Source organism: Schistocerca americana, chromosome 2 (assembly GCF_021461395.2).
Source record: "Schistocerca americana isolate TAMUIC-IGC-003095 chromosome 2, iqSchAmer2.1, whole genome shotgun sequence".
NCBI lineage: Eukaryota > Metazoa > Arthropoda > Insecta > Orthoptera > Acrididae > Schistocerca > Schistocerca americana.
This window is the reverse complement of record NC_060120.1, coordinates 616,066,561-616,093,646: the sequence shown is the minus strand read 5'-3', so window position 1 is coordinate 616,093,646 and position 27,086 is coordinate 616,066,561. Positions and strand designations below refer to the sequence as shown.

Sequence of the window (27,086 nt, the reverse complement as noted above, 5' to 3'; positions counted from 1 at the left end):
GAATCCGGATGGCACATGTAGTGAAACAGGCAGCAAGGTCAGGACTCGCATGCTCTGCAAAAGGATATTGTGTGTTTCCAGCATACACCCTCTCCCTAAGCCCGTTGATCCTAACTGGTACCAAGGTGGTAGTCATACTAATATAAAAGCCCGAACAGTGTTTACATAACAGCTGGTACTTGACGTGTCATTTCACAGGACATTCTCCATTTGACAGTATATGTTTTGCCAGTCACAGGGTTAGTCGAGAGTGGTACGAGAGTATACAGGACAAGTCTTATAGTGAGGACAGTCACTAGGGTAAGAGTTAAAGGGTAGGGAAATAGGTGCAAAAGGAGCATAGTGTCTAACAAAGATATTGTGGAGATTGGCAGGATGATAAAAAGCTGTTCTAGGTGTTGTGGACAAAACGTCAAAAAGAATGGAAATCATTTCAGTGCACGATTTTAAGAAGGTGAAGGAGATGATTACAACATGCAAGATGAGGGCAACACTGAGTGACAGGGCATGTACTCTTAAACTGTTTTTTGGAGAGATCAGCAGTGCCATAATTCAAAGTGATTGCTCGGGAAGTCTGCTTTTGGACGAGGCTTGTGGGGTAAAATGAAAATGCCGGGTGGCTAGGGCCTCCCAATGGGTAGACCGTTCGCCTGGTGCAAGTCTTTCAAGTTGACGCCACTTCGGTGACTTGCATGTCGATGGGGATGAAATGATGATGATGATAAGGACAACACAACACCCAGTCCTTAAGAGGAGAAAATCTCTGACCCAGCCAGGAATCGAACCCGGGGCCGTTAGATGTGACATTCGGTCGCACTGACCACTCAGCTACCAAGGGTGGACTGTGGGGTAATTACGTCCAGTGAATGCTGAGGTGAGAATGGGGTGTATTGCTGTTAAGAGTTTGCATTTGAACAAATATGTTTGCCTTGAATGCCAAGGCTGTTTGGGAGAGAACATTTGGCCTGGAAAGAATGGTAACTGTCAAAATGTAAGTACTGTTGTTTGTTAGCAGGTTTAATGTGAACAGAAGTGTGTAGCTGTCCCTCAGTGAGGATGAGGTCAAATATCAAGGTAAGTGGCATGAGATTCGGAATAGAACCATGTGAAATTTAATTGGGAGGGCATATTTAGAGATTCCAAGAATAGGACTATGTGAAATTTAACTGGGAGAATGTGTTTGGAGATTACAAGAATAAATTCTTAATACATTCTCCCAGTTAAGTTTCACATGGTTCTATTGTGAATTCCATGCCACTTTCCCTCATATTCGACCTCATCCTCTTCGAGGGTCAACAACACACTTCTGTTCATATTAAACCTGTTAACAAACTATAGTGGTTACCTTTTGACAGTTGCCATCCCGTCCATGTCAAACGTTCCCCCCCACACAGCTTTGGCATTTGTGGCAATGTATTTGTTAATGTGTGGTGTATTGCTGTAAAAAGTCTCTACAGCAACACACCACCATTCTCACTTCAGCATCCACTGGACATAATTACCCTACTAGCCTAGTTCAAAAGCAGATTTCCCATGCAATCACATCCAATCCAGGTAAGCTGAACCCTCCAAAAAAACAACGTAGAAGAACATCTCTTGTCACTCAGCATTGTCCTGGCCTCGAAAGTATTAATCGGCTACTTTGATGAGGCTATGACTTCCTAAAATCATAACTTGAAATGAGCCCCATTCTATCACACATTTTGACCACCACACTTGGAACAGCTTTTCGTCACCATTCCAATCCCTGCAATATCCTTGTCAGACCGTACACTCCTTCTGTACCTATTTCCCTAATCTATGACTCCTACCCCTGTGAGCAGCCCCCTGTAAAACTTATCCCCTGTACCCTCCTACAATAACCTATACTAGTCCTGTAACTGGTGAAACACATACTATCAAAGGGAGAGTTACCTGTGAAATGGCACGTCATGTGCCAGCTGTTACATAAACACTGTTAATTGGTTGGGATGATGGGCACAGGCAGAGGGTGTATATTGACACCACACAACATCCACACAACATGCTCTACAACATGACAGTTGTGACCATGCTGCTTGTTTCACCACATGTGCCATTGAGATTCTTCCCCCATACAACAGTTTTTCAGAACTCTGCAGGTGGGAACTGGTGTTACAACATGTCTTTCTTTCTTGCTACCCACCCGATCTTAATTTGCATTAATTTCTTTGGTCTCAGCATTTCTTCTCAGTAAAGATTCCTTTCTTCACACCCTTCTAGTATTGCATATCTTCTACATCTTTTATTTTCTGACCTGTCTATTTTTGTCTGCCCCCCACCTCTTCCACATATAATGCATTTAGCTTTTCACTCTTAGTAACTTGGGCACAATCTCCGTCTTACATAACACTCAATCTTCCACCTTTAAGCTCTCAGATATTCAAATCTCAAGTGCATTCCACAACAATCAGTCTTTCCTTCTCACCCCATCCGTTAGGTCTCCCCTAACCTAGGGTTCTGGGCAACTTTTCTGAATTCTCCTCATTACCTAAACCTCACCAGTCCTTTCCCTTCACCCCTCTTCCTTCCCCTTTAATCCTTCTGCCAGAAGAAGGAGCCACTAGCTTCAAAAGCTTACAAATTTCAATTCTTTTATATGTGTGTTCTCCTGCTGCTACTTGGTGAGTAAATTTTTTTATCCATCCAATTACATTATAATTTCAAAAATTGATTATTTTCATTGATAGATTAAGAGATCTATCAATCCACACCCTGACTCATGTAATGCCAGTTTTGTTTTCCCTGTGACAACTACCTCTTGATAGTACATAAGAAATAAAATAGTGTCCAAAACACCTGACAATAAAAATTCTGAAACACTGGATATATGTTTCAAAATAATTTAACAAAACCATTAAACCTCTTATACAACAATAAAATACTTAATATAGTTTAGGGTTGTTATTAGTGGCCACATATTCTGGAAGCAACATGGTTGGCTATTTTGAGTTGATTCGAAAACACTAACAGAGATAGTGCGTGGAGGTCTGGCAACAGTCTGCCTACAGTTGGTCTCCCAAATGTGTTCCAGATTTCAGATCCAGAGATCTTATTAGGCAGTGCATGCTGGGAATATCTTTACCTTAGTAAATTCATCCATCAGACCTGGTAGATGTGGCGGTGTGTTATTGTTCTCAAAGAGAAAGCCTGGACTAACTGCACCTCTCAAAAATACAACATGCGGTTGCATTATCTCATCTCCGTACCAATGAGAATAACCAACAACGAAAATGCAAAGCTCCAAACATTCATCCAACATGATGCTCTGTCCAACTCCTCCAAAATTCCACTACCACAACACTTGAAATCAATTTTTTCCACAACATTCTCATGACTGAACCACCTGTTGCCTTCCTCCATATGAGCATACACAGAGAACCATTCTTACACTGAAGTGAGACTCTTCTGTGACAAATGCATTTCTTCATTCTGTCATGGTCAGATCTCGATGTTTAAAACTTTGCACACTGCTACAGACAGTACATGTATTGCTGGCCTGACATATGATTCAGAGTTTGTCGGAAAACTGCAACTCTTAAAGCAGTTCCTACATCTGTTGACATTGCTGTATTTCTACCATACAGCTTTTGTTGATGAGCTGTTACTCTGAGTCGGTCTTTTTTTTGGCTTATGAGGAACATTTCCTGGGTTTTGGAAGCATTGCTACGGCACTAAAATAGCACACTGTTGCACATTCCCAAGCAGATGAACTGGTATTCTGTGTCTGCTTAAGGGCATCCCAGGATCCTACCTGCATAACAGGATACAAATTGCAAGTACGTGGCCTGTAAACTTTACCAAAGAGGATCGATGGCTGAGAGACTGTAAGTCTAATGCAGTGCTGTTTGTTACTTTTTAATGAAATGCCATTTTAAGTAGGAAGCATTTCTATTCTGCAGATATGGATTATGGGTTATGGGGAAATCTTGATGGTTATTTATAGGAATTTCTAACTTTTTCTATTTCCATTTTCATTTTTTCTTGACTATGCTTAACATTTAGAACTAACATACACTAAAGAAATTCTACATCACTTTGGATCTGATTAGTGTGTGAACGCAAATTAATCACAGGAGCACACACTACTGATCCACACCAAGAGTACATCACAGACATTTACAGCATCTGACGCAATGCTGTGGGAAAAAGTATCCAATTCCATTTAGTTTCGAAGTATCCAGTTAGCAAATTTTTCTCTATGTAATTTCAATTCAAAAAAATGAAAAGGCCACTGACATGTTTCTGCATTTAACCATGTACCAACTGATTTTGAAATAAATGTCCAAGAAGAATCATTTGAGCGAGGGGAGAGAGGTAGAAGAATTAACAGGGCCTGGTTAAAAATGCACTAGGTACGGGATCTCAAGTGTAAAATTCTCATTTAATGACCTTAAACTGGAAATTTCTTGTAAAATATCATATACCATAGCACAGAAAATGCTTGGCACAACTCCATTAAAAGATCTTAGGAGTGATTTCTTTGGTAATAAGCTTACCTGCATAATAATTTCAGTGTACTCATCAGGATCCAGAATTTTCAAGAATGGGTACAGATTTGGGGTTCTGTAGGCTTTAAATGCACTGTGTCTCACACGCAGGACCTCAACATCTCGTTCAAATGCTTCATGGATTGATTTTCTCCAAGATTTTTGTGCTTCTTCTAACTTCTCTCTCTGAAAATAAAAATTTACCAAAAATAGAATTTTATAAATTACAGAAAAAACTTGTGAACTGTTTAAATTTTTTTTCCATAGGTGGGAAGAGAAAATACTCATAATAAATGTCCTTGGCATAGATTTGTACAGAAAACAAGATGAAGAATAATGCTAGGATTTTTCAAAGCAAATTAAAAACTTTTGTTTAGGGTATAGCAGTATTTAAATCCTCTCAATCATCCAAATTAATCAGAGTACTATTTCTAGGTTTGCCGCTGGGCTCTAAACTCAATATGACATAATATTTTCACTATACCCCATTGCTCCTCTTTTGGGGTCTCCATTTCTCTGTTTTCAGCACTACCTGAGTACAGTGGATGATCCGACATGTGCACGAGCTCAGTCTGTTGTCATTTGAGTGTGTGCACACCCATGTTCCTCTAGTGGTAAGTTTGGGGCCTCAGCACTCATAGGGACCACAACTACTTCTGTACGCAATGGCGTTATGATGCCTTCAGCCACTTTCAATTTAAAGCCTTCAACTTATTTCTTTTCATAAGACCTCGGGTGATGCTGAGGGAATTAAGATTAGGAAATGAGGCACTTAAAGTAGTAAAGGAGTTTTGCTATTTGGGGAGCAAAATAACTGATGATGGTCGAAGTAGAGAGGATATAAAATGTAGGCTGGCAATGGCAAGGAAAGCGTTTCTGAAGAAGAGAAATTTGTTAACATCCAGTATTGATTTAAGTGTCAGGAAGTCATTTCTGAAAGTATTCGTATGGAGTGTAGCCATGTATGGAAGTGAAACATGGACGATAAATAGTTTGGACAAGAAGAGAATAGAAGCTTTCGAAATGTGGTGCTACAGAAGAATGCTGAAAATTAGATGGGTAGATCACATAACTAATGAGGAAGTATTGAATAGGATTGGGGAGAAGAGAAGTTTGTGGCACAACTTGACCAGAAGAAGGGGTCGGTTGGTAGGACATGTTCTGAGGCATCAAGGGATCACCAATTTAGTATTGGAGGGCAGCGTGGAGGGTAAAAATCGTAGAGGGAGACCAAGAGATGAATACACTAAGCAGATTCAGAAGGATGTAGGTTGCAGTAGGTACTGGGAGATGAAAAAGCTTGCACAGGATAGAGTAGCATGGAGAGCTGCATCAAACCAGTCTCAGGACTGAAGACCACAACAACAACAACAAGACCTTAGTAACTACTACTCACTTTTCTGGTTATCAGTCTTTTACTTACTGTAATGAACATATTCTTAAAGTAATGTTTTTTCATATGTAGCACACACTTTTTGTGACCAAAATATAAACCATCTAATTGTATGCTTAACTCCAGTCTAACAGACTCAAAGTTTATATGATTATTTATATGTTTCTACAGAGTAGTATAACTTTTATCCCCATCGTTGTGCAATGGGGTTACCACAGATGACACTAATGTTACTGATTATTATTGTGATTGGTTTTGTTCACAGGACATCTTCAGGTTGCAGAGTTGTGTTAAAGTTACGAGGCAAATGGTCTGGTTCTCATACGTAACGTTAAAGACCAAAGCCAAAAACACTAATCTTAAACATTCTGCCGACCACCTAGAGGAAGTATGGTGAGCAGACACAACATCCTGCATATAGTAATGTACTATTCACCAGATCTCTATTACGATCAGTTCTATAACTACCAGAAGATCCCAGACTAATTTCTCCAATTGTTGTTTCATTTCATTTTTAAATGATGTAAAAATTTCTACATTTTTAGTTGTAACTAGTTCTAACTTATCCTTTGTTTCTATTAATTCCTTTCCTAATATTTTGATTTTATTTACTGGAACATCCATACAGAACTTACAGTATCTAAATATTCAATTTTGTTTTCTATGTTTTCTTCCACCAAATCTAAATGACGATCTCCTAAAATTTGTATATATTTATCATCTACATTCCTTCCAACTAAGAAAATGTGTTATCTATTTGACAAAATCTTTTGTCCATTTGAGAAAATTTTTCATTCATTTGGTGTTCTCAGATATGAAATCACCTGCATAATTGTTTCCAAAGTATCATTTCCCTCTATGAGAGCCATAGGTATCAGTCTCTCATAAATAATAATAATTTTAAATATCACAGAACGCGAATAAACAATAATTAGGATGAAATTGTCAATCTCAATGAAACTCACTGACAGCTGTGTTATTTTATTCTATTTTATTTTGAAGGCTACCAGTTTCGGCATTTCATTATGCAATTTTCAGATCCCATATGCATCTCTCCAAATAAATGAAAATATCATACAGATCCATAAATCTCTGGATGTCACGAATTAATCATTACACTAGTGCTTCATTTGAGGACTTGATTGCAACTTGGTTGCACTGAATTCATGACATCCAGAGATTTATTGTAGTTTATTTGGACAAAAACAAAATAAAAAACAAAATAAATGAATAAAATAAATTTCAGACACTCAATAATTGGGCACTTCCGCTAATCCGGCACTCATATGTGCCAGGAATGGCCGGATTAGCAAGAGTGTAGTGTAATTCACACCACTTACTCACTTTACTTTAGTATCACTTTAAGAAAAGTGTCTGTTAATACACTTTAGAAAGAAAAAATTTAGTCCAGTGTTTAGTTTTATGATAAAATCAAAATAATCACAAAGCCTTGAGTCTTGTGCGCTGTACCATAGCACTCCTGCTCATGACGATGTTGTGTGAATTCTTTAAATTCTTGTGGATTCAATCATCTACCACATGGTTGATGTGGAGTGCAGAAATATTCTTGAACAGAGAGAAAAGGAGTCATAATTAAAGTGTTCTTCAAAACGTCTTTCCTTCTTTCTGATTTTTCGAAACTGTGTAATATTTGTCCGCGTTGAACTTCTTCAAACCGAACTTCTTTAAGTTGAGCTTCTTCTTCTATTATGTTTCTTTACTTACTGCAATTTATGGAGGTGATGGGGATGAAACCCATATAGAGACTCCCAGTAGCACGACTCTGGGATGCTGCCAGGCCGCTTGGAGCACTTCAAGTTTATCAGTCCATCATTCTGGTTTCTTATTCTAAAGTCTTTCGTATTTGTTTTGGTTTCATTCAAAACAGAAGCTAATTTCATAACACTGTGTTCCTTTTTACAATTTTGTGTGTCTGTGTTGCACTTTTTCATTTGCATTGTGAGTATATTGCTTGCAATATGATTGATTTTGCTTTCATTATCATATTGTGCGAACTACATGATTCTACATTTGTTTTTGTTTCGCATAAAAGTCATACTGGTCTGTGAACATTAGTTCCTGCTTATGAATCCAAGTGTGAACTGCTTGATTTAAATGCACTGTAAGCATATTGTTCATATTCTACTTTATTTTAGTTCACATCCATTTTTTGCATTTAATGGAGGCCTCCATGTTCGCAGCTTTTGACAGATCTAGTATTCAACTTTATTACATCTTTCCGTGAAATGAGTACGTATTGCTACTTCGAATGGTGTTGTTTCTCACCAATGAGTTTGCTTTGTAGTATTACTTACAAACTATATAATTATTATGCCAGACGTATTACTATGCAGCAAAAATGTTCTACATTGAAGTGCATATTTGTACGTACAATTGTGTGGTACAGAGTGAATGTATTTTCACCATACTTAATGATATTGCATTTAGTGACTTACAGTTATACAGCATTCACTAGTAGATCCAATGACGAAAGTGCAAGACGTATGTTTCATTTGCTTTCAGATTTTCATTGGTGTGGGAGGATAACTGTAAAACATTGATTTCTGCTAAAATGTTTTGTTTGAAATACTGTTAATAATGTGTGAACACATTTTTGTCATTTCTGTTGCATTTGTAGCGTTTGCAAGCATGAAAGCCTTGGTTATTAAGACAGCAAAGCACAGGCCTACTCAGTAACAAGAAGCAATACCATTGAAATCAGAAGTACATACTCATTCCGTGAGAAGATGTAATCAAGTCGAATACTAATTCTGTCACGAGCTATTAACACTGGATTCTCCAATATATGCAAAAAAATGTGCGAAAATGGATGTGAAGCAAAATAAAGGATGATGTGAACAATACACTTACAATGCATTTACTATACTCGGAGGCAACAAAAGTCATGGGATAGTGATTGATATGCATATATGCAAATGGCAACAGTATCGCATACACAAGGAATAAAATAGCAGTGCATTGGCAAAGCTGTCATTTGTACTCAGGTGATTCATGTGAAAAGGTTTCCGATGTGATTATGGCAGCATGACAGTAAATAATAGACATTGAACATGGATTGGTAGCTGGAGCTAGATGCACGAGACATTCCACTTCGGGAGTCATTAGGGAATTCAATATTCAGACATCCACAGTGTCAAGAGTGTGCCAAGAATACCGAAGTTCAAGCATTACCTCTCACCATAAACAATGCAGCCTTCACTTAATGAGCAAGAGCACCTGTCTTCAACTTTTGCAGTCCTGCCTTCCTCAGCTGCGTGTAATATTACTGTATGTTGATAATTTAATTCAGTTGCTGTCAGACGGTCCATAAGCAAAAATTATCAACATACCGTAAGAGCAGCTGTGTTTGTGTTGAACTGTCAGTACTACCAGACAAGCAACAGTGCACATAAATCAATGTGGGACATACAACGAACATATCCATTAGGGCAGCACAATGAAATTAGGTTTTAATGGGCTATTGTAGCAGACGACTGTTGTAAGTGCTTTTGCTAACAGCACAACATTGCCTGCAGTGCCTCTCCTAGGATCATGATCATATCAGTTGGGCCCTAGATGACTGGAAAACTGTGACCTGCTCAGATGAGTCCCAGTTTCAGTTGGTAAGAGCTGATGCCACAGTTTGAGTGTGGCACAGACCCCATGAAGCCATGGATCCAAGTTGTTAACAAGGAACTGTGCAAGCTGGTGGTAGTTCCACAATGGTGTGAGCTATGTTTACACAGAATGGACTGGGTCCCCTGAGCCAACAGAACTGATCACTGACTGGAAATGGTTATATTCGGCTACTTGGTGACAGTTAGCAGCCATTCATGGAGTTCCACGCTCCCAAGCAACAATGTCATGTTACTGAGCCACAACTGTTCACAATAGGTTTGAAGAATATTCTGGACAATGAGCGAATGATTTGATCACCCAGATCGCCCACCATGAATCCCATCAAACATTTATGTGACATAATTGAGACAACAGTCTGCGCACAACATCCCGCACTGGCAACACTTTTGCAATTATGGATGATTATAGAGGCACTGTGGCTCAATATTTCTGCAGGGCACTTCCAACGACTTGTTCAGCGAATGTCACATCGAGTTGCTGCACTACATCGGGCAAAAGGAGGCCTGACACGATACTGAGAGGTATCCCATGACTTTGGTCACCTCAGTATATACAGGGTGGAGAAAAATTGTGTCACGAAATTTTAACCCTGGACAACTAATACCAGTAGGAACCAAAATTACTAATGTTGTGTACGTCGACAATGCACAATTTTTAAACTATGAAACTTGGCTGCAGGATGGCTCTGTTGCTGGATGCTCTGGACAACACATGACTGTGAATGCTTTGCCTGCTGGAACACTTGGTGGTAGTCTGCCAGCCTTCCACTCTGGGGGCGAATCCACAGGGGTCCCGACATATCCATTGTCGTTTCATGATAAGACGTACCGGAAACAAACCCATTAACAGCTGTTAGTACGTGTACAGAAAGTCTTTTACAAATTGTGTCGGCAGTGAAAAGGGCCATTTTTGCAACTAGGACATTGTTTACTTAAAGCAGGTGCTCGAACTGGCGACCCTCTGACGTGACAAAAGTGTGGTAACATTGGACAGTGTTTTGCCGAACTCTTTCAAAGATGCCCGGCGTTGCCCTGATATGATTGGTTGCGTGTTGTGTGCAACCCATTAATTCCTCTTCATTTCTAAGTGGTTCGCGTCCAGATGGGTGAACTAGAACCCTGAAGAATCCCCACAGGAAAAAGTCCTGTGGTGTGAGGTCTGGTGATTGCAGGGGCCATGTCCTATGAGCACTTCTGCCAATTACACGGCCGTCTAAGAGTTCATTTAAATATGAGCGCACAACTCAGTTGTTATGTGCGGGTACCCCATCATGCTACAACCACGCATGTAGCCGTATGTCCAGGGGAACACCTTCCAGCAAACTGGGTAGAGTTTCTTGCAAAAAGTGAAGGTAATTTTCCCCAGTAAGTTGAGGAGGTAGACAGACCATTCCAATCAGACGGTCACCCACAATGCCTGCCCAAATGTTGAGCAAAAATCGTTCCTGGTGTCCATGGACGTACATGATGTGAGGATTTCCTCTTGCCCCGTAATGAATGTTTCGAGTGTTGTAAAGGCCATCCCGATGGAATCATGCACTCATCGGTAAACAACACAATGGTGGGGAAGCCGAGATGTCGTGCAACACGTCGCACAAACCACCAGCAAAACCCTAGCCTGTGTTCATAGTCTGCCACATGATTTAGGTCTTGGACAGGGTGGAAACTAAATGGATGCTGGCCGCCATCCCTCAAAACCTTCCAGACTAACCAGTGAATAACCCCCATGTCGTGTCTGACCGCTAGAGTACTTGTCGTAGGTGATTCCTTGAAGCACTCGAGAACAGTGACTTCAACATCTCGTCATGTTCGAGGCCTTCCATCTTCATCATGATATCCCCCTAACGAGCCTGTTTCAGCTAGTTGCTGGTGAGTTGCTGTAAACGTTTGCGGGTGTGGGTGGCGTCTTGCTGGGTACCGTTCCTCATACAACCGTCAAGCTTCATGTGCATTACAGTCGGCTAGTCCATAAACAAAAACAATAACTCATTATTCTTCAAACAAATACTGTGCTGCCATGCTTACTGAATGACTAAATTGCAGGTGATGTGTGTGTGCACTCCGAACCAAAGCTTACGTGTGAATTCCTCTGACGTGAAGTGGAGACAAATAGCAAGACCTATTCGAGCTGTGTGCATATCACATTGGGGCAGTGATGGGGTGAGGGACGTTTGTATGTGTGAACCAACAACCACAGCACTTCCCAGTCAACCAATGAATGACAACTGGGCAATACCACGGCCAACCGGAATGCGTGGCGCCAAGTTTCCATAGTTTAAAAATTGTGCATTGCCGACCTACACAACATTAGTACTTTTGATTCCGACTGGCATACGCTATCCAGGGTTTAAATTAAATGACACAATTTTCCTCCAGCCTTTATATATATAAAATAATTTCATGGTGAATATTAAAAATTTGTGCTGGACCAGGACTTGAACCTGGATCTCCCACTTAACGAGAGTGGTTGCCTTGGCCATTCTGCCATGCTTCCTGTCTGACCCGAATTCTCAATTTTTCACATTCTAGTAGTGTCTGCTGTCCACTCACAAACTTGCTTGTAGCAAGTCCTGTATTCCTACAAGAAGCTCAGACCCTGTTGTGCTTTTGCACTGAGATCGTGTGTGTGTGTGTGTGTGTGTGTGTGTGTGTGTGTGTCAGAACACAAGTAGATAGTACATGGAGTGTACTTCAGTACTGCTTCCTTAAACACTGATGGAACAATGGGAACATGAATGTTATGAAATTCTGTTGTGAAGAATGCATACAGATTATGTGTTACATGTAGCTAATTTTCAGTTGTTTTTATAAATTTCAACATTGGACCAAACTCTGTGAAACAGAAAGTCAAGAAAAACTTATACTGAGAACTAATGTTTACAGAAATTTGTGTGAGGTATAAAATAACTTCATTTGCACTCATAATATTTGACATACACCTAAGCCCTCATAACAACTGACATTTCAGTATTATAAGTTTTTTTTGTCTACTTACATAGTGCTGGATTGTGGCATTTGGTTCTGTTCTCTTCTCAATAGTCTTCACCTTCACATGGCCATCTAGTTCAATCTGAAATTGCTGTCTCATCAAGTCACTGATTTGCTCATTTGTTAACAGCCCATCAGCAGGTGATTTATAATTGCCTTCCTGAAAAAGCATTAAACGGAAACTTAATAAATACAATGTTCATTCCCTTAACATTTTGTGATGAGAAACTGTCACCACAGAAGATATATTTTGGCAGTGCACTCTTCACATACAGTTGAAATTTTGCTCTTTGATGTCCAACTGACACTGAGATCATAAAAACTATTTCAATACTAGCAGCACAACAGTTTTATATTCAAGGTATCCTGTCCTACAGCCTTGATGAAGTTGTTGAATGACGGGTTACATGCAAATTGTCAGTGGTTGTGTAATTTATTTTTTGAGAAACAGACCGATATCTGCCCAGCAAAAATAAACCAGCAGCCTTGTATATAAGTAAAACATCATTCACCAACTACCAGTACATTTTTGACATCATATGATATCTGTTGCTAGGCTTGATAAGGACCCCATATTCTGGAACAGTACATTAGAACAGGCCTCACAAGTGTGATGTATGCTCTTTTCCAGTTATCTGGAACTTTTTGCTGAACTAGAAATCCTTCATAAATATGAACAAGGAAACAAACTTTTTTTTCCGTATTCAGTGGCAAATCTAATGGAAATTGTCATGTAGAAGCACCTCATCCAGTGTAAACATTTTAATTGTTTCTCAATATCATACATTTATGAACTTTTGTGATTAAATGGTGATATGACTGTAGGAGCCTGATGGTTGGATGCATTAATAAGTGCACAATTTAATAGCTTGGATTTTTGTCTTCTGTTTCAACAAGCATAATGAGTGTCTCGATGGAAAGTATTAACATATTCACTGACTTCAGATACGACTAGAACATCCAATAAATTTCTGAAGAAATTTTGCCAAAATCTGACTATGGTAATTCTTCTAAACTTCAGGCTTACCTTACAAGTTTCCTTTATCAGTTTTGACTCAAGGGGACCCGTACTGATAGCTGCATGTGTTAGCAATCCACTTCCGGGATTTGGCAAGGTGTGCCAGCCTTGAATCAAATGTCTGGGTGTGGTTTTTAGGTGGTTTCCCACATCCAAATAGGTGAATACTGGGTTAGTTTCTATGTCCCACTTCTGTTACACAATTTTCAAACATTTCAAATATGTTCCATAATACTTTTAGATGGATAATGCTAGATGCAAACAGATGGGGTCCACAACGTCTGTACCATGGTGACAGGGGTGGGGGAGGATAGGAGGTGGTGACAAGAAGGGCATTGGCCCCACCTTGTACCATTAACACTGCTAAATCCAAATTAGCATGTCGACCACTTGAATAACACAGAATAAAGAGCACGAAAAAGAAGCAGCTTTGAGTCAAGTGCCTAATAATATATGATTTTATAACAATACCCAAGACAGATCTTCAATTAGTTAATTACTTTAACTGGTAAATATTAATTTGGTGCCTGGCAATGTCTCTGAATTTTGCCTACAACTCCTACAAGAAGAAGGAAGTTAGTAACTGCCTATTAGTTCTGTCCAACAGAAAGACTCTCCTACCTTTGTCAATAAACTTTTTACCTCTGGACCATAACCACTATAAAAGCATCATGGCCTCTAATCACTGTCTCTTTGAAAATACTGTTATTAAGGCCAGGTCTGTTAGTAAACATGAGTTCTAAAATATTTCTCTTGTATGTGGGTGTACTAGCACTTAAAGCCAGTTGTCTGAAATGTGTTCAGTCCCAGTATTACTACCAATGTGACTCACTTTTTACATCTCTAATGTATGTATTAATTTCCCCAGCCAATGCTTAACAAAATATAGTCACTCCTTACTAGAACCATTTAATAGAGGTATTCCAATATTATTACATTAAGGCTGTCTTTGAATAGCTCTATGTCTGATGGGCATGTATCTGGTGACCAGTATGTGTTAAAATAACTTCACAATTGAATACACTTCGGATCAGGCTATACTCTGTTTTTGTTTGTTACAATAAAATTACCACCTCCAAGGAAAACTCTGTTTCCAATATATGTTCCACAAGTTATTTAAAATATCCCTCCCTTCTATGTCAAATTTTGGTCAAGTCTCAGTTCCTGGTAATATGTGAGGATGATTGATTTTTTGAAAAGAGGCAATTTATGGAACTTTGTTATGAGTGCTCCAACAGTTAACCACTTGAATTATCATATTCTTCCCTCCATATCTGATCTTTTATCAGTTTTAATAACCAGTTCCTGAGATACCAGGTTTTCATCTAGAAACACAGTTCCAAACACATATACCCACATTCACTCTGCTCTTCTAGTGCAGGGCACACATTTGACACATCAGAGCAGCCATATGAGCCTCCACTCAACAGTGTAGTTCAAGAAATTAGCAGCTGAGCTTATTATATATCTGATGCAACCTTTGATTCAGAGCCTCCACTTTGTCTCAGACTGAAGAAGCCCTTTCAAGCCTCAAATTATACTGCAAATCAAAGTATGTGATGAAAAATAAAAATCTTTCTCACTGTTAACAAAGTCATTGTTGCAATACTTAACCATTTTTAATCGCTTTCCTTCTTTCTTGCATCACGTGTGATGAAGAGAAGTATCGCTTACACAAAATTAAACAACTTTTTATCATGTGACTAGTACACTGATGAGGCAAACATTATGATCACTTGCTTAATAGCACATTGGTCTACGTACGGAATGTAATCAGCAGCAATTCCGCACGGCAGGAATTCATTAAGTACTTGGGAGGTTTCTGCAGGTACATGGCTCCTGATGTCTATGCACAGGTAATATAATTCTGGTAAATTGAGGACTGGAGGTTTGTGACATTGAGCTAGAACTCGATAGCATCCCAGATGTGTTGCATTGGGTTGAGATCAGGTGAACTTGGTGGCCAAATCATCAATGTATAATCATTATCATGCTTTTCAAGCCACTATAGCACAATTCTGGTTTTGAGACACAGACAGTTATCCTGCTGGAACATGCCAGCACCATCAGGAAAGATATCAAAAATAATGTTCATATTGCCCGTAGCTGTCATGGTGCCTTTACTACCACAGGTCGCAATGGTAGCCCACGTGAAAGTCAGCTGAGAGGGTTCTGGGTGGCAAAATTATGAAAAATTATTCTCGAAATATATTCCATTGCAATGCACAAATTTGTTTCTTTTTTTTCTCACTAATAGCAATTAATTTTCACTGAGTAGTATAATGGTTTGCATTTACTGTATTATCTTTTGCAAATGTGCTTTCAATATCAATATCTGAGTACAGTTCTCTGAAATCTAATTGCTTCTAATTTTATCAGGACATTCTTTTTTGTTCAATATATAAAATCTCCCAAAGTGCCTTGCACTGTTGCATTCCCCAAGTGGCCTCTTCTGAGTACATGGAACATTGGAAACTCCATAATGTACTTGTGACATAAAGGCATCTGCAGGACAACACAACTGCCATATGCCACCCACGGAGTACCTCGAACAACAATAAAAAACAAACAAATGTATGCACTAATATAGCATACCTCATGCAAAAATGTGGACCTGTGCACTGTTTGAAAAATGTACTTTAATACAGTATTTATAAATGACACAATTGCTCAAGTCGCAGGCAGAGACTGTGGTCATGTGTATGAGTAACATCTGCATGAGAGAGAGAGAGAGAGAGAGAGAGAGAGAGAGAGTAGAGAGAGTTTGTGTTTTCCCTAATTCACATGAAGGCCATTTTGGCCAAAAGTTAACTTGTTTTACAGTCTTTTTGCTTTTTGCACTCAACATCTCCACTATATGGTGAATAACAATCCATTCTTTTCATAATATTTTTATTAGTCCATCCTGTTAGAAGAAATGTGAGCCATCGGCCCAGATAACAGAGTCTGTGAGAGTTCGGTTGATATGTGTGTTACTGATAAACTACACATCTGCCACGTAGTAGTCGTCAAATTAGAGACTACATGAAATCATCTTAAATCTTGATTTGATGCCAATGATCACTAAATCAGTATTCCAACAACTTGGAGGTACAACTGATTTTATTACTTGTTGACTACTTAACACAAGAGATTAGCATGTGTCTTTACGTTACACTGACATCCAGTTCAGATTATGACATTCAACCAACTAAACAAAATTCTATTACAAACAGATTCAATATAGACAACAGTCAAAAAGAACAAAACCTGATCACAAAATCTGTCATTTTATTACAGCAGATCTACATTAAAATCAAGATCTGCTGTAATAAAATGATGGATTTTGCAATCAACTGCTGTTCTCTTGAAATAGTAGAATACATAGATTCCAATACATTAAGATTATATATATATCGACATTATTGCTATATGCTATATTAGAATCCCTGATATTAGTTGGAGTCACTTATGGAGCAGGAGTCTCAATGCTGGCCTTGCGATGATGTCAAGTGCGGCAACACTGTCCTTGTTACAGCATGACGTCCATAAGGAATAACTCCAGCAAGTAAACAGGACAACCATGACAGAATATTCTCCTTAATAAACCTTTAAACATAATAAAGATAGTTCTAACTCTAAAAATGACCTTTCCATTCAACTTTACCAAATGCACGAATATATATGCTTGTTTATTTATATATCAAGCTGGTACAGAATTTTCCTATTAAGTGAATGGTTTCAATTTTTGAAATCCTTACCAATAACATAACAGAACATCTCTTACTCTCTCAATTTCCACTGATCCATCAAACTAAGTCAATGATCCAATATCCGCTGCAATCGTGACAGGTGAGTTTGTTGAATCAAACAATCATATAGCAGAGATGCTGAGTCGCAAATAGGCACAAGAAAAGACTGTCACAAATAAAGCTTTCCACCAGTAAGACCTTCATCAAAAATAGATGACAGACACATACCCACACACTCATGCAAACGCAACTCGCAAACACAAGACTGTAGTCTCGAGCAACTGAGGCCACACTGCGAGCAGCAGCACCAGTGTACGATTGGAGTGGTGACTCAGTGGGGGTCGGGAGGTCACTGGGGTGGGGAGATGGAGGGACAGCAGGGTTGGGGTGGCGGACAGTGAAGTGCTGCTGGGGAGCATGCAGGGACAAGTTGGAGAGAGGCTAGGGCAGCTATGCGCAGTCAGGAGGTGAGACAGGCAGCAGGGAAGAGGTGGGGAGGGAAGAGGGGGTAGCAGAAAAGGAGAGACAGAAAGGACTGCGTGCGATGGTGGAATGAGGGCTGTGTAGTGCTGGAATGGAAACAGGGAAGGAGCTGCTTGGGTGAAGACACTGACTAATGAAGGTTAAGGCCAGGAGGGTTATAGGAACAAAGGATATATCGCAGGGAAAGTTACCACCTGCCCAAGGCAGAAAAGCTGGTGTTGGTGGGAAGGATCCATATGGCACAGGCTTTGAAGCTGACATTGAAATGAAGGATATCATGTTTGGTAGCATGTTCAGCAACAGGGTGGTCCACTTGTTTCTTGGCCACAGTTTGTCTGTGGCCATTCATGCGGACAGACGGCTTGTTGGTTGTCATGCCTATATAGCAGTGCAGCTTAGCTTGTAGGCCACACGACTCGTTTCACAGGTAGCCCTGCTTTTCATGGGATAGGTGATGTTAGTGACCAGACTAGAGTAGGTGGTGGTGGGAGGATGAATAGGGCAGGTCTTGCATCTAGGTCTATTACAGGGGTACGAGCCATATGGTAAGGGGTTGGGAGCAGCGGTTGTGTAGGGATGTATCTTTCCTCCAGAAACCTTAGCCATAAATCAGTCCTTTCCAAAGGCCTCACCTTTTGCCCCACTCCAGGACTTGTAAAAGGCCTTCCTCCTCCTCCCAGCCCCTACAGTGGAAACACTTTTTCACCACCAATCAGACTCAACCAAGGACCAATGTTGAGTCCTGCCTAACTCAGTTCACTCCTCCATCCAACCGTGATCCACCCCCACTATGCCCATATCACCCACTATTAACTTTCCATAATTTCTTAACCTCGAACCTTGCCTCACCATCATTCCCCAAATCCCTCAACATACAAACTAAGCTTACAGCCACAGAAAGAACCACAGTCCACCATCTAACAACTCATCCTGACCTTATAATCCTACCTGCAGACAAAGGCTCCACGACTGTTGCTTTGAACCGCAAGGATGACCTGGCAGAAGGACTCTGCTAGCTGTCAGACACATCCACCTACAAACCTTGCCACAGTGACCCCATTCCACAAATCCAGCTGGATCTACAGTCATTCCTCAAATCTTTAGGCCCATCTCAGAACCTCTTTCCAGATTCCTTCTCTCTGCTCACCACTACCACTCCCGCACTCCTACCTTGTACATGCTTCCTAAAGTCGATAAACCCAACCACCCAAGATGCCCCATTGTGGCCAGTTACTGTGCCTCCACTGAGAGAATCTCTGCTCTTGTAGACCAACACCTTCAACCCATAACCCAGACCCTACCCTCCTATATAAAAGATACCAATTATTTCCTCTACCTACTCCCCACAGTTCCTGTCCCTTTACAACATGGTGCCCTGCTCATCACTATTGATGCCATCTCCCTTTACACTAACATCCTTAATGCCCATTGCCTTACAGAGCAAGGCACCAATTCAGAAAAACAATATATAGTTGATCTTACTGGAGCTTGAGACGTAACCTCAAATGATTGATTATACACTTATAATATGAGCTTATTGGATTACAACATTAATCTTTTAGCACCATCATTTAAGTTTTCATGCCTCACATATTTACACTTACAAGGATCATTTCTACAAAAATGATGAAAATGAAACATTTTTGGTACAAATTGTTCCATTGTTTGCTGAAAAGTTCACACTTAAAATTTATACACTTTTGCATGCATTCAAACCTACACTGGAAACACTTTTTCCATTTTGTTGTTGGAATCTCTAAAACAGGGTATGGAAAATCTTTTTACCAGCTTACTGAGGTGACAAAAATGTGTTAAATCAGTGTTTTTCTCCATCGTATAATTAACTGTTTGGTGAGACATGTGATAGGTGGTATTGTCCTTCAATGTTTCCAGTTATTTTTGCAGATTCCATCAATAATTTGTGAGAAACAAATCACCGAGTTCTGGGTTGGGGGGGTGGGGGGGGGGGGGGTGTTGTTGGGGAAAGGAGACCAAACAACGAGGTCATTGGTCTCAATGAAGTAGGGAAGGACGAGGAGGAAGTCAGCCATGGCCTTTCAAAGGAACCATCCCGGCATTTGCCTGGAGCGATTTAGGGAAATCACGGAAAATCTGCACCAGGCTGGCCGGACACGAGATCGAACCATCGTCCTCCCAAATGCGAGTCCAGCGTGCTAACCACTGTGCCACCCCACTCTGTGAAGCAAATCACTGAACACCATTCAGCATAAACTGTGCTTTAATGCTCTAAAGTAATGGTCTTGACTTGGCCAGCATAACCATAAAAAATCACTTTCTGGGTTAGCCTTTCACAACTGTACCACATTGGTTGTTTTACGGTTCATATTGGAATATCCAAAGGGTTGAGTGCTGCTTGGTATCTGGCTCATACAAATATGTCCAAGCTTCGGCTCCCATTATGATGGGGTACACAGATTTTGCATTTCATCAACTGAATTTTTTGAGCATTTCCTTCCGCCAATTGACAAGAGCCTGTTACTGAGCTTCGGTCAAATTGCATGGAATCCATCAGGAACAGCAAAATGTTCTCGCAAAATCAATTGTATTGCAGTCCTTGATACACCTAAATATGCCTCTAACACATGCTGATCATCTTTAATCATCTTATGGGCAGCAATGGCGTCTTTTGAAATATCAACTGATTTTGGCTGACCTCCAGAAAATTCTTCACTGGTGGATGTATGACCACTAAGAAGTTCAGCAAACCAACTCAGAAAGTCTTTTCTGAAGACAAATCATTACTCAAAGTTGAGTCAGGCACTTACAAAAAGCATAAAAACTACTACAGCAATAACCTTTACATGAAATTTGTATTTTTTCACAACATAGATTCCTCAAACACTCTATGTAAACAAACCGTACAGTCAGTTTCTGTGCTGCCCTAAATTTAACAATAACAAATTACAAGTTTTGAAACAAAAATAACAGTCAGTTTGTCTCAATGCTTGATCTGTGGTTGTTTGAAAAATTTAAAGGAGACTCTGGGCTGCTCAATAACCCACACAGTACACAGCAAAGTGAGTCAATATCTGCTACCCACTTGATAAAATGCAATGCAGGTGACACAAAGACTTACTGAATCCTAAATGGCAACACTGGCTGCATACTTGAGAGGTCTGTTGATATTTGATCACCATGTGAACTACTCACTTTGATTCCAGATCTCATTCAAAAGCACCCAAGTCTAGAATGAGCCTGCAGTGAACATACCTCTACCGAGATTTAGTCTCATTAAACTCTCTGGGAATCGGCAGGCTGGTGTACCACAGATAGAGTTGTCAGAGACACTATTGTCAAGTGTGAATTCTTGGGAAGTCCATCTTGCAGCTTGGTCAAGAGAATATGGGAGGTAGTAGACTGAGAGACCTCAGGTGATGGTTGCAGACCACTGGAAAGTGCAGCTTCTTGTGAATATGCACCTTGCTAAATGAAGCAGGGTTGAACAGACACTGACATGGATGTCAGAAATTCAACTTCATTGACTGTTTTTATTTGGTAACAATTATTTGATAGTGGTCACAGGTTAATGGGACTGACAGGAGACAAATTACATCAAATGGAATATAGTAAGCTTATCAAAAGGTGGTAAAAATCAAATTACAATCAGAAAATATATTTTACCTGAAAGGAACAGAATAAGGAGGGGACTCAAGAGTAAGCTTTATTGGAAAAAGAAAATTAAACTAATGTTAAAGAAATTAAGGAATTTCAAGTAGAATTGCAATACTTGCAAAAATAAACAAAATACATCCCATGGAATCAAACAATAGAAAATCCAGGATGGAATGTGCAATATCGTTGTGCCTATCTGCGACTCAGCATCTCCGCAATATTATATTCCATGGAAATAACTCAAGTCAATGTCCCAAGATGCTCATATTTTGCTCAGTTACATAAACTCATATATGCCAGCAGATTCCACTAAAAGATGATAGTGGGTGATTTTAATGTGAAATTTTTCTATGTTGTGCCCCCCCTCCCCCCCAAGCAAATTGTTACAGGGGTTAAAACACTAGACATACCTTTGAGAAGAATAGTGATCAAATTCCTGGTAGAATTCTGATTTGGGTCTTCTGTGATTTTCTTCTATCAGGAGAAGTGAATGCTGGGATAAACTTCAACTACGAGTTCCTCTCAGTACTATGTACACTAATAACCATTGTTATTTATGTCTATCTGAAGTATTTACCATCATACTCTCATTAACAATAATATTTTGTTGTGATAACAGTGTTGTATTCCACAGAAAATATATACTATGAAGCACATAACATTAAACATCAGCCAAACAATTCAAGGAAGCAAGGAATATCAGGACTGAAGGTCTCACCAATGACGTCAATAAAAATGGAGCATAAGCTCGGACTGGGCTGAAAATCAGCCATAACCCTTTTCAAAGGATTCATCCCAGCATTTACCATAAGTGATTCAGCGAAAACACAAAAAATGTATATATGGGGTTTGAACAGTTGCCATCCTGAATGTGACCACAGAGTCTTACAGCTGCTTCACCTTGATAAGTGACAATCCTGTACCAGAATTAGAGTTTCACTCTGCAGCGGAGTGTGTGCTGATATGAAACTTCCTGGCAGATTAAAACTGTAACTCGGGACCTTTGCCTTTCATGGGCAAGTGCTCCACCATCTGAGCTACCCAAGCACGACTCTCACCCTGTCCCCACAGCTTTACTCCCTCCAGTGTGGACAGGGTGAGAGTCATGCTTGGGTATCTCAGATGGTAGAGCACTTGCCCGTGAACGGCAAAGGTCCCGAGTTCGAATCTCGGTTGGGCACACAGTTTTAATCTGCCAGGAAGTTTCATAACAGCACACACTCTGCTGCAGAGTGAAAATCTCATTCTGGAAATATCCCCCAGGCTGTGGCTAAGCCATGTCTCCGCAATATCCTTTCTTTCAGGAGTGCTAGTTCTGCAAGGTTCGCAGGAAAGCTTCTGTGAAGTTTGAAAAGTAGGAGACGAGGTATTGGTGGAAGTAAAGCTGTGAAGACAGGGCACGAGTCATGCTTGGGTAGCTCAGATGGCCGCGAAACGCAAAGGTCCTGAGTTTGAGTCTCGGTCAGGCACACAATCCTGTACCATTCAAATACAGCATTATTAGGATGCTGCTTGACGCAGTCACATGAATTATATATTTTCTAGGCATAAAATTGCAGGGGATAGGAGATGGAATGAGTACATCAGGGGGGTAGTAGGGAAGGTGAATGCTCAACTTTGTTTTATTGGGAGAACTTTTGGAAATGTGTTGCTCAGCAATAAAGGAGATGATGTGTAGAATGCTAATGTGACCAATGCTTGAGTACTGTTCAAGTGTTTGGTATCTCCACCATGTCAGATTAATGGAAGACATTGAAGCAATTCATATGCTTGCTGCTAGATTTGTCACTATTAGATATGATCAGCACACAAGTGTTATGAAGAAGCATCATGGATTCAAATGGAAATCCCTAGGTGGAAGATGATGCTCTTCTCGTGAGGCACTATTCCAGAAATTTAGAGAAATGGCATCTGAGGTCAATTGCAGAATGATTCTATTGCTGTCAACATACATTTCATGTAAGAACCATGAAGATAAGATGCCAGAAATTAGGGCTCGTACATAGGTTTTTCAACTGCCATTTTTCCCTCACTCTATTTGCGAGTGGAACAGGAATGGAAATGACTAGTAGTGATACATGGTACCCTCCACTATGCACAGCATGGTGGTTTGTGGAGGATGTAGATGTAGTTCCAAACGATTAGGGAATGATGAAGGGCAGAACCTCTCTTATGTTACTGAAAATATTATGGTCAAACATTTATCACAACTATTTTACCGTCAGTGAGCTTTACGTATCCTGAGGCTACTTGTAAGATTTCAGGAAGAAAGTGGGAGAACTCACTCATCTTACCTACGCAGCACAGAGAATTGAAGTCCTCCCCTGTCTTGCAAAACAAACAAACAAACAAACACACACACACACACACACACACACACACAAAAAAATCACGTATTCCATCTCTGAACACATTCTTAGACTGTCTTCCACTGCAGACATATTCAAAATCAAATAATAAAATTCACTACTAGATGTAAGTGCAGAGTCAAATAACTAGTGAACCACCACCTTATATGAGACAATGACCAGGTACTTAAATACACTTACTTTATTTTCATTAAGTTCCTTCAATAAACTACAAGAGTAGCAGGTCTCAGGAGGAGGTAAACAAGGTTCAAAATCTGGTAATATTCTTCGCACAGCTGCTAAAGTAACTTCCTGCTGATCTCCCACAAAACTGCATTTTGCAAAGACATCATTCAGTGTAACATTCTGAAACAAAAGAAAAATAGATAATGTAATGAACATAGTGGTACACAGCAACTACTCATCACCACCACCTTCTATAGTTTCCAGCAGCTGTCTGTACTATCTTAATACTGTTCAGAACATAAGCCATTCCTACTTTTTCTGTCCCCCCATCGCAATTCCCTCTCCACAATGTCCCATTGTCCTCCTCTCTTCATCAAACATTCCCTCACTCCAATGAAAAATCTGTCTCTTGGTCTTTCGCTACATTGCTTGCCATCTATTATCATTTCATGAGCTTGTCTCAGTATCCCGCCAACTACCATTCTTTTAACATGTCCTTACTATCTTAATCTCGTATTTTCTATGGCCCCTTGCATGGACTTCTCTCACACTATGTCTCTCAACATCTGATTTCTTACTCTGTATATTACAGTAAGTCCTCTTCTGGTTCCTTGACATTTCATCTCACACGCATGCATTCTGCTCCCCTGCCTTCTCTTCATTAATCTTGTTTTTGATGCATACACAAGTATTAGAGCATAATAAGCTCAGTATAACACTCATCTGCATTGGTTGTATATCCTCGCTCCAGACTAGGCTTCTTATAGTTTGCAGGAACCCACAGGTTAGCCTTCCTCTCCTTATCATTCCTGCCTCTGTTCCCCTGGCACTTGAATCTTTCCATTTTCTTTGGGAAATACTAAAAAAAATCAGTTTTTACTCTCAGTTTTCATTTTTTGTGAATGTAAATTATTTGATTCATTATTATTGTTACCTCAGTAAAGTAATGAATGCTAATAATAAAGGAATTTAGTAAAGAGTTTTCTAGTGTGCGTTAACAACAGCAGATAAAAACAGCATATGTGGTGACGCTGGTGTTACGAACACAACATCAGTTTTACGGACATAAAGTGCACCATGTGTAAATTGAGTTGGCAAACACATATGAGAACTTATAGACCTTAACAAGACAGCAGGGAGAAGGAAACAGTCCGATACGAGTCACCCTGATGGGAATTTCATCTGCGCTGATCCATATCAGCAGTGGATCACACAAATGTTTGATAACGTAAATGGCCCTCCATTTACTGTCATGTTGGCCACAGAACCCAAAAACTGGGTTCACACAAGTGGAATCATATTTTTTCTATAGTATCAAATAATTATATAAAGTCTGGGTATCTGGTCAGTCAACTTGATCAAAACTACGAATATATGGTGGAATACATTACTGTCACCTCACCAACTTCCAACTGTTACACTCTGATCAGTGGAATAACAAATTCTGCAGCTGTTATATCATGAAGAAATGGGGGATAAAACCCCTTCACAATATCTCCAAACTCTAATATGCTTTGTATCTCCAAACTCTAATATGCTTTGTATCAGACTCAGAAATGCCATCTGTTGATACCAATGAAATCTGACAAATTTTCACAAGGAACTGAGCTTAGATATGCTGGCAGAGGCTATTGATTCAATATAGGGAACTTTCTCACTTCCATCGATATCACTTACAGAGTTCCCACTGCAACAGGAAAAAAGTAACAAAAGTAGTTGTGACACTACAACACAAGAGCTCTACAGATATCCAGAAAGAGTTGCAACAAATAGGAGTCACAACACAACAGTTGTCACAACATGGTGGAAGTATCCAACAGATGGCGAAAGCTCACAAGATGACAAGGAATGTACTACCGCTCCCCTCTAAGGAATGGCAGCACTCACTAAGAAAGACACCAGTTTTTCTGGTATCACAACCATTTTCATCAACAGGCAACACAATACTCATCGGCAGCATACACACAAATTCCCAGAGCATTTGAAGATAGGCACTAGCATCTGTGGAAATTATATGCAGCACCAATATAACAAACGGGTCAGTGACAGTTGTCGTACCTGCCAGTGCCTTAGTGGACAGCCATTCAGGTGCATGGTTGCGAAAACCAGAGTGACGCATGTCGAATGTGATGAAAGCCACACAAGACAGTAAAAGTACAAAATGGCAAAGCAGGTAGGGCTATATGTGAAATGCAAAACTGTAGAAGCAAGCATGACTATAAAAAAGATAGATGTCACCTACAGCAGAATTAAAGAAACATGTGGATGGAGCTGTATAAATATCAAGAGCTCAGCTGGCAAGCCAATACTAAACAAAGAAGGAAAGGATGAAAGATGAAAGGAATAAACTGATGGACTATATAAAGGGCAAAAACTTGAAGATAATATTATGAAAAGGGAAGATGAAATCAATGAAGATGAGATGGGAATCTGAAGCTGCAAAAAGAATCTGATAAGAGTTCTGAGAGTTCAAAGAGGGGTCTGAGGTAGACAACATTTCCTGAGAATTATTACAATCCCTAGAAAAACTAACTATGACAAAACGGTTCCACCTGGTTGAAGGATATATGAGACAAGCAAAAATCCCCAGACTTCAACAAAAAATGTAATAATGCCAGAAACAAAGAAGCAGGTACTGTTATGTTGGAGTATTTACTGAATCATCAGTTAAAATCACATTGCAGTTATAATCATCGATGGACATGAAAAAGAGGCAGTAGATGATAAAGGAGTGATGCAGGTTTGTAGCCTACTGCCCATATTATTTCATGTGTACAAGAAACCAAAGCAAAATATTGAAGTTGATAAGGTTCAGGGAGCACAAATAAAACTGAAAAGTATTACCAACAACATTATAATTCTGCCAGAGAGGGCAAAAGACTTGAGATAGTGATTTCCCTAAATCACTCCAGGCAAATGCCAGGATGGTTCCTCTGAAAGGGCACGGCCGACTTCCTTCCCAATCCCTCCCTAATCCGACGAGACCGATGACCACGCTGTCTGGTCTCCTTCCCCAAACCAACCAACCAACTTGAGATATCAGTTGAATGGTATAATGTCATGAAAAGAAATTACAAGATGAATTTCAAGGTAAAACAAACATAAAACAGAGTAGTCAAACTATATCACAAAATGGTGAGAGAATTATTTTAAGAAAGAC

At 39.8% G+C, this 27,086-nt stretch overlaps 1 protein-coding gene across 1 annotated transcript in view; it reads right to left on the bottom strand.

Annotated features, from left to right (window-relative positions):
* Window positions 1-27,086, bottom strand: part of LOC124595695 (DNA-directed RNA polymerase, mitochondrial) — a 294,066-nt gene that overhangs the window by 211,818 nt on the left and 55,162 nt on the right. The window contains exons 7-9 of the mRNA XM_047134553.1: window positions 23,942-24,106; window positions 12,535-12,687; window positions 4,518-4,694 (exon numbers count right to left, since the gene is read on the bottom strand). Coding sequence (XP_046990509.1) covers window positions 4,518-4,694; window positions 12,535-12,687; window positions 23,942-24,106 — 495 coding nt within the window. The remainder of the gene's footprint in view (window positions 1-4,517; window positions 4,695-12,534; window positions 12,688-23,941; window positions 24,107-27,086) is intronic.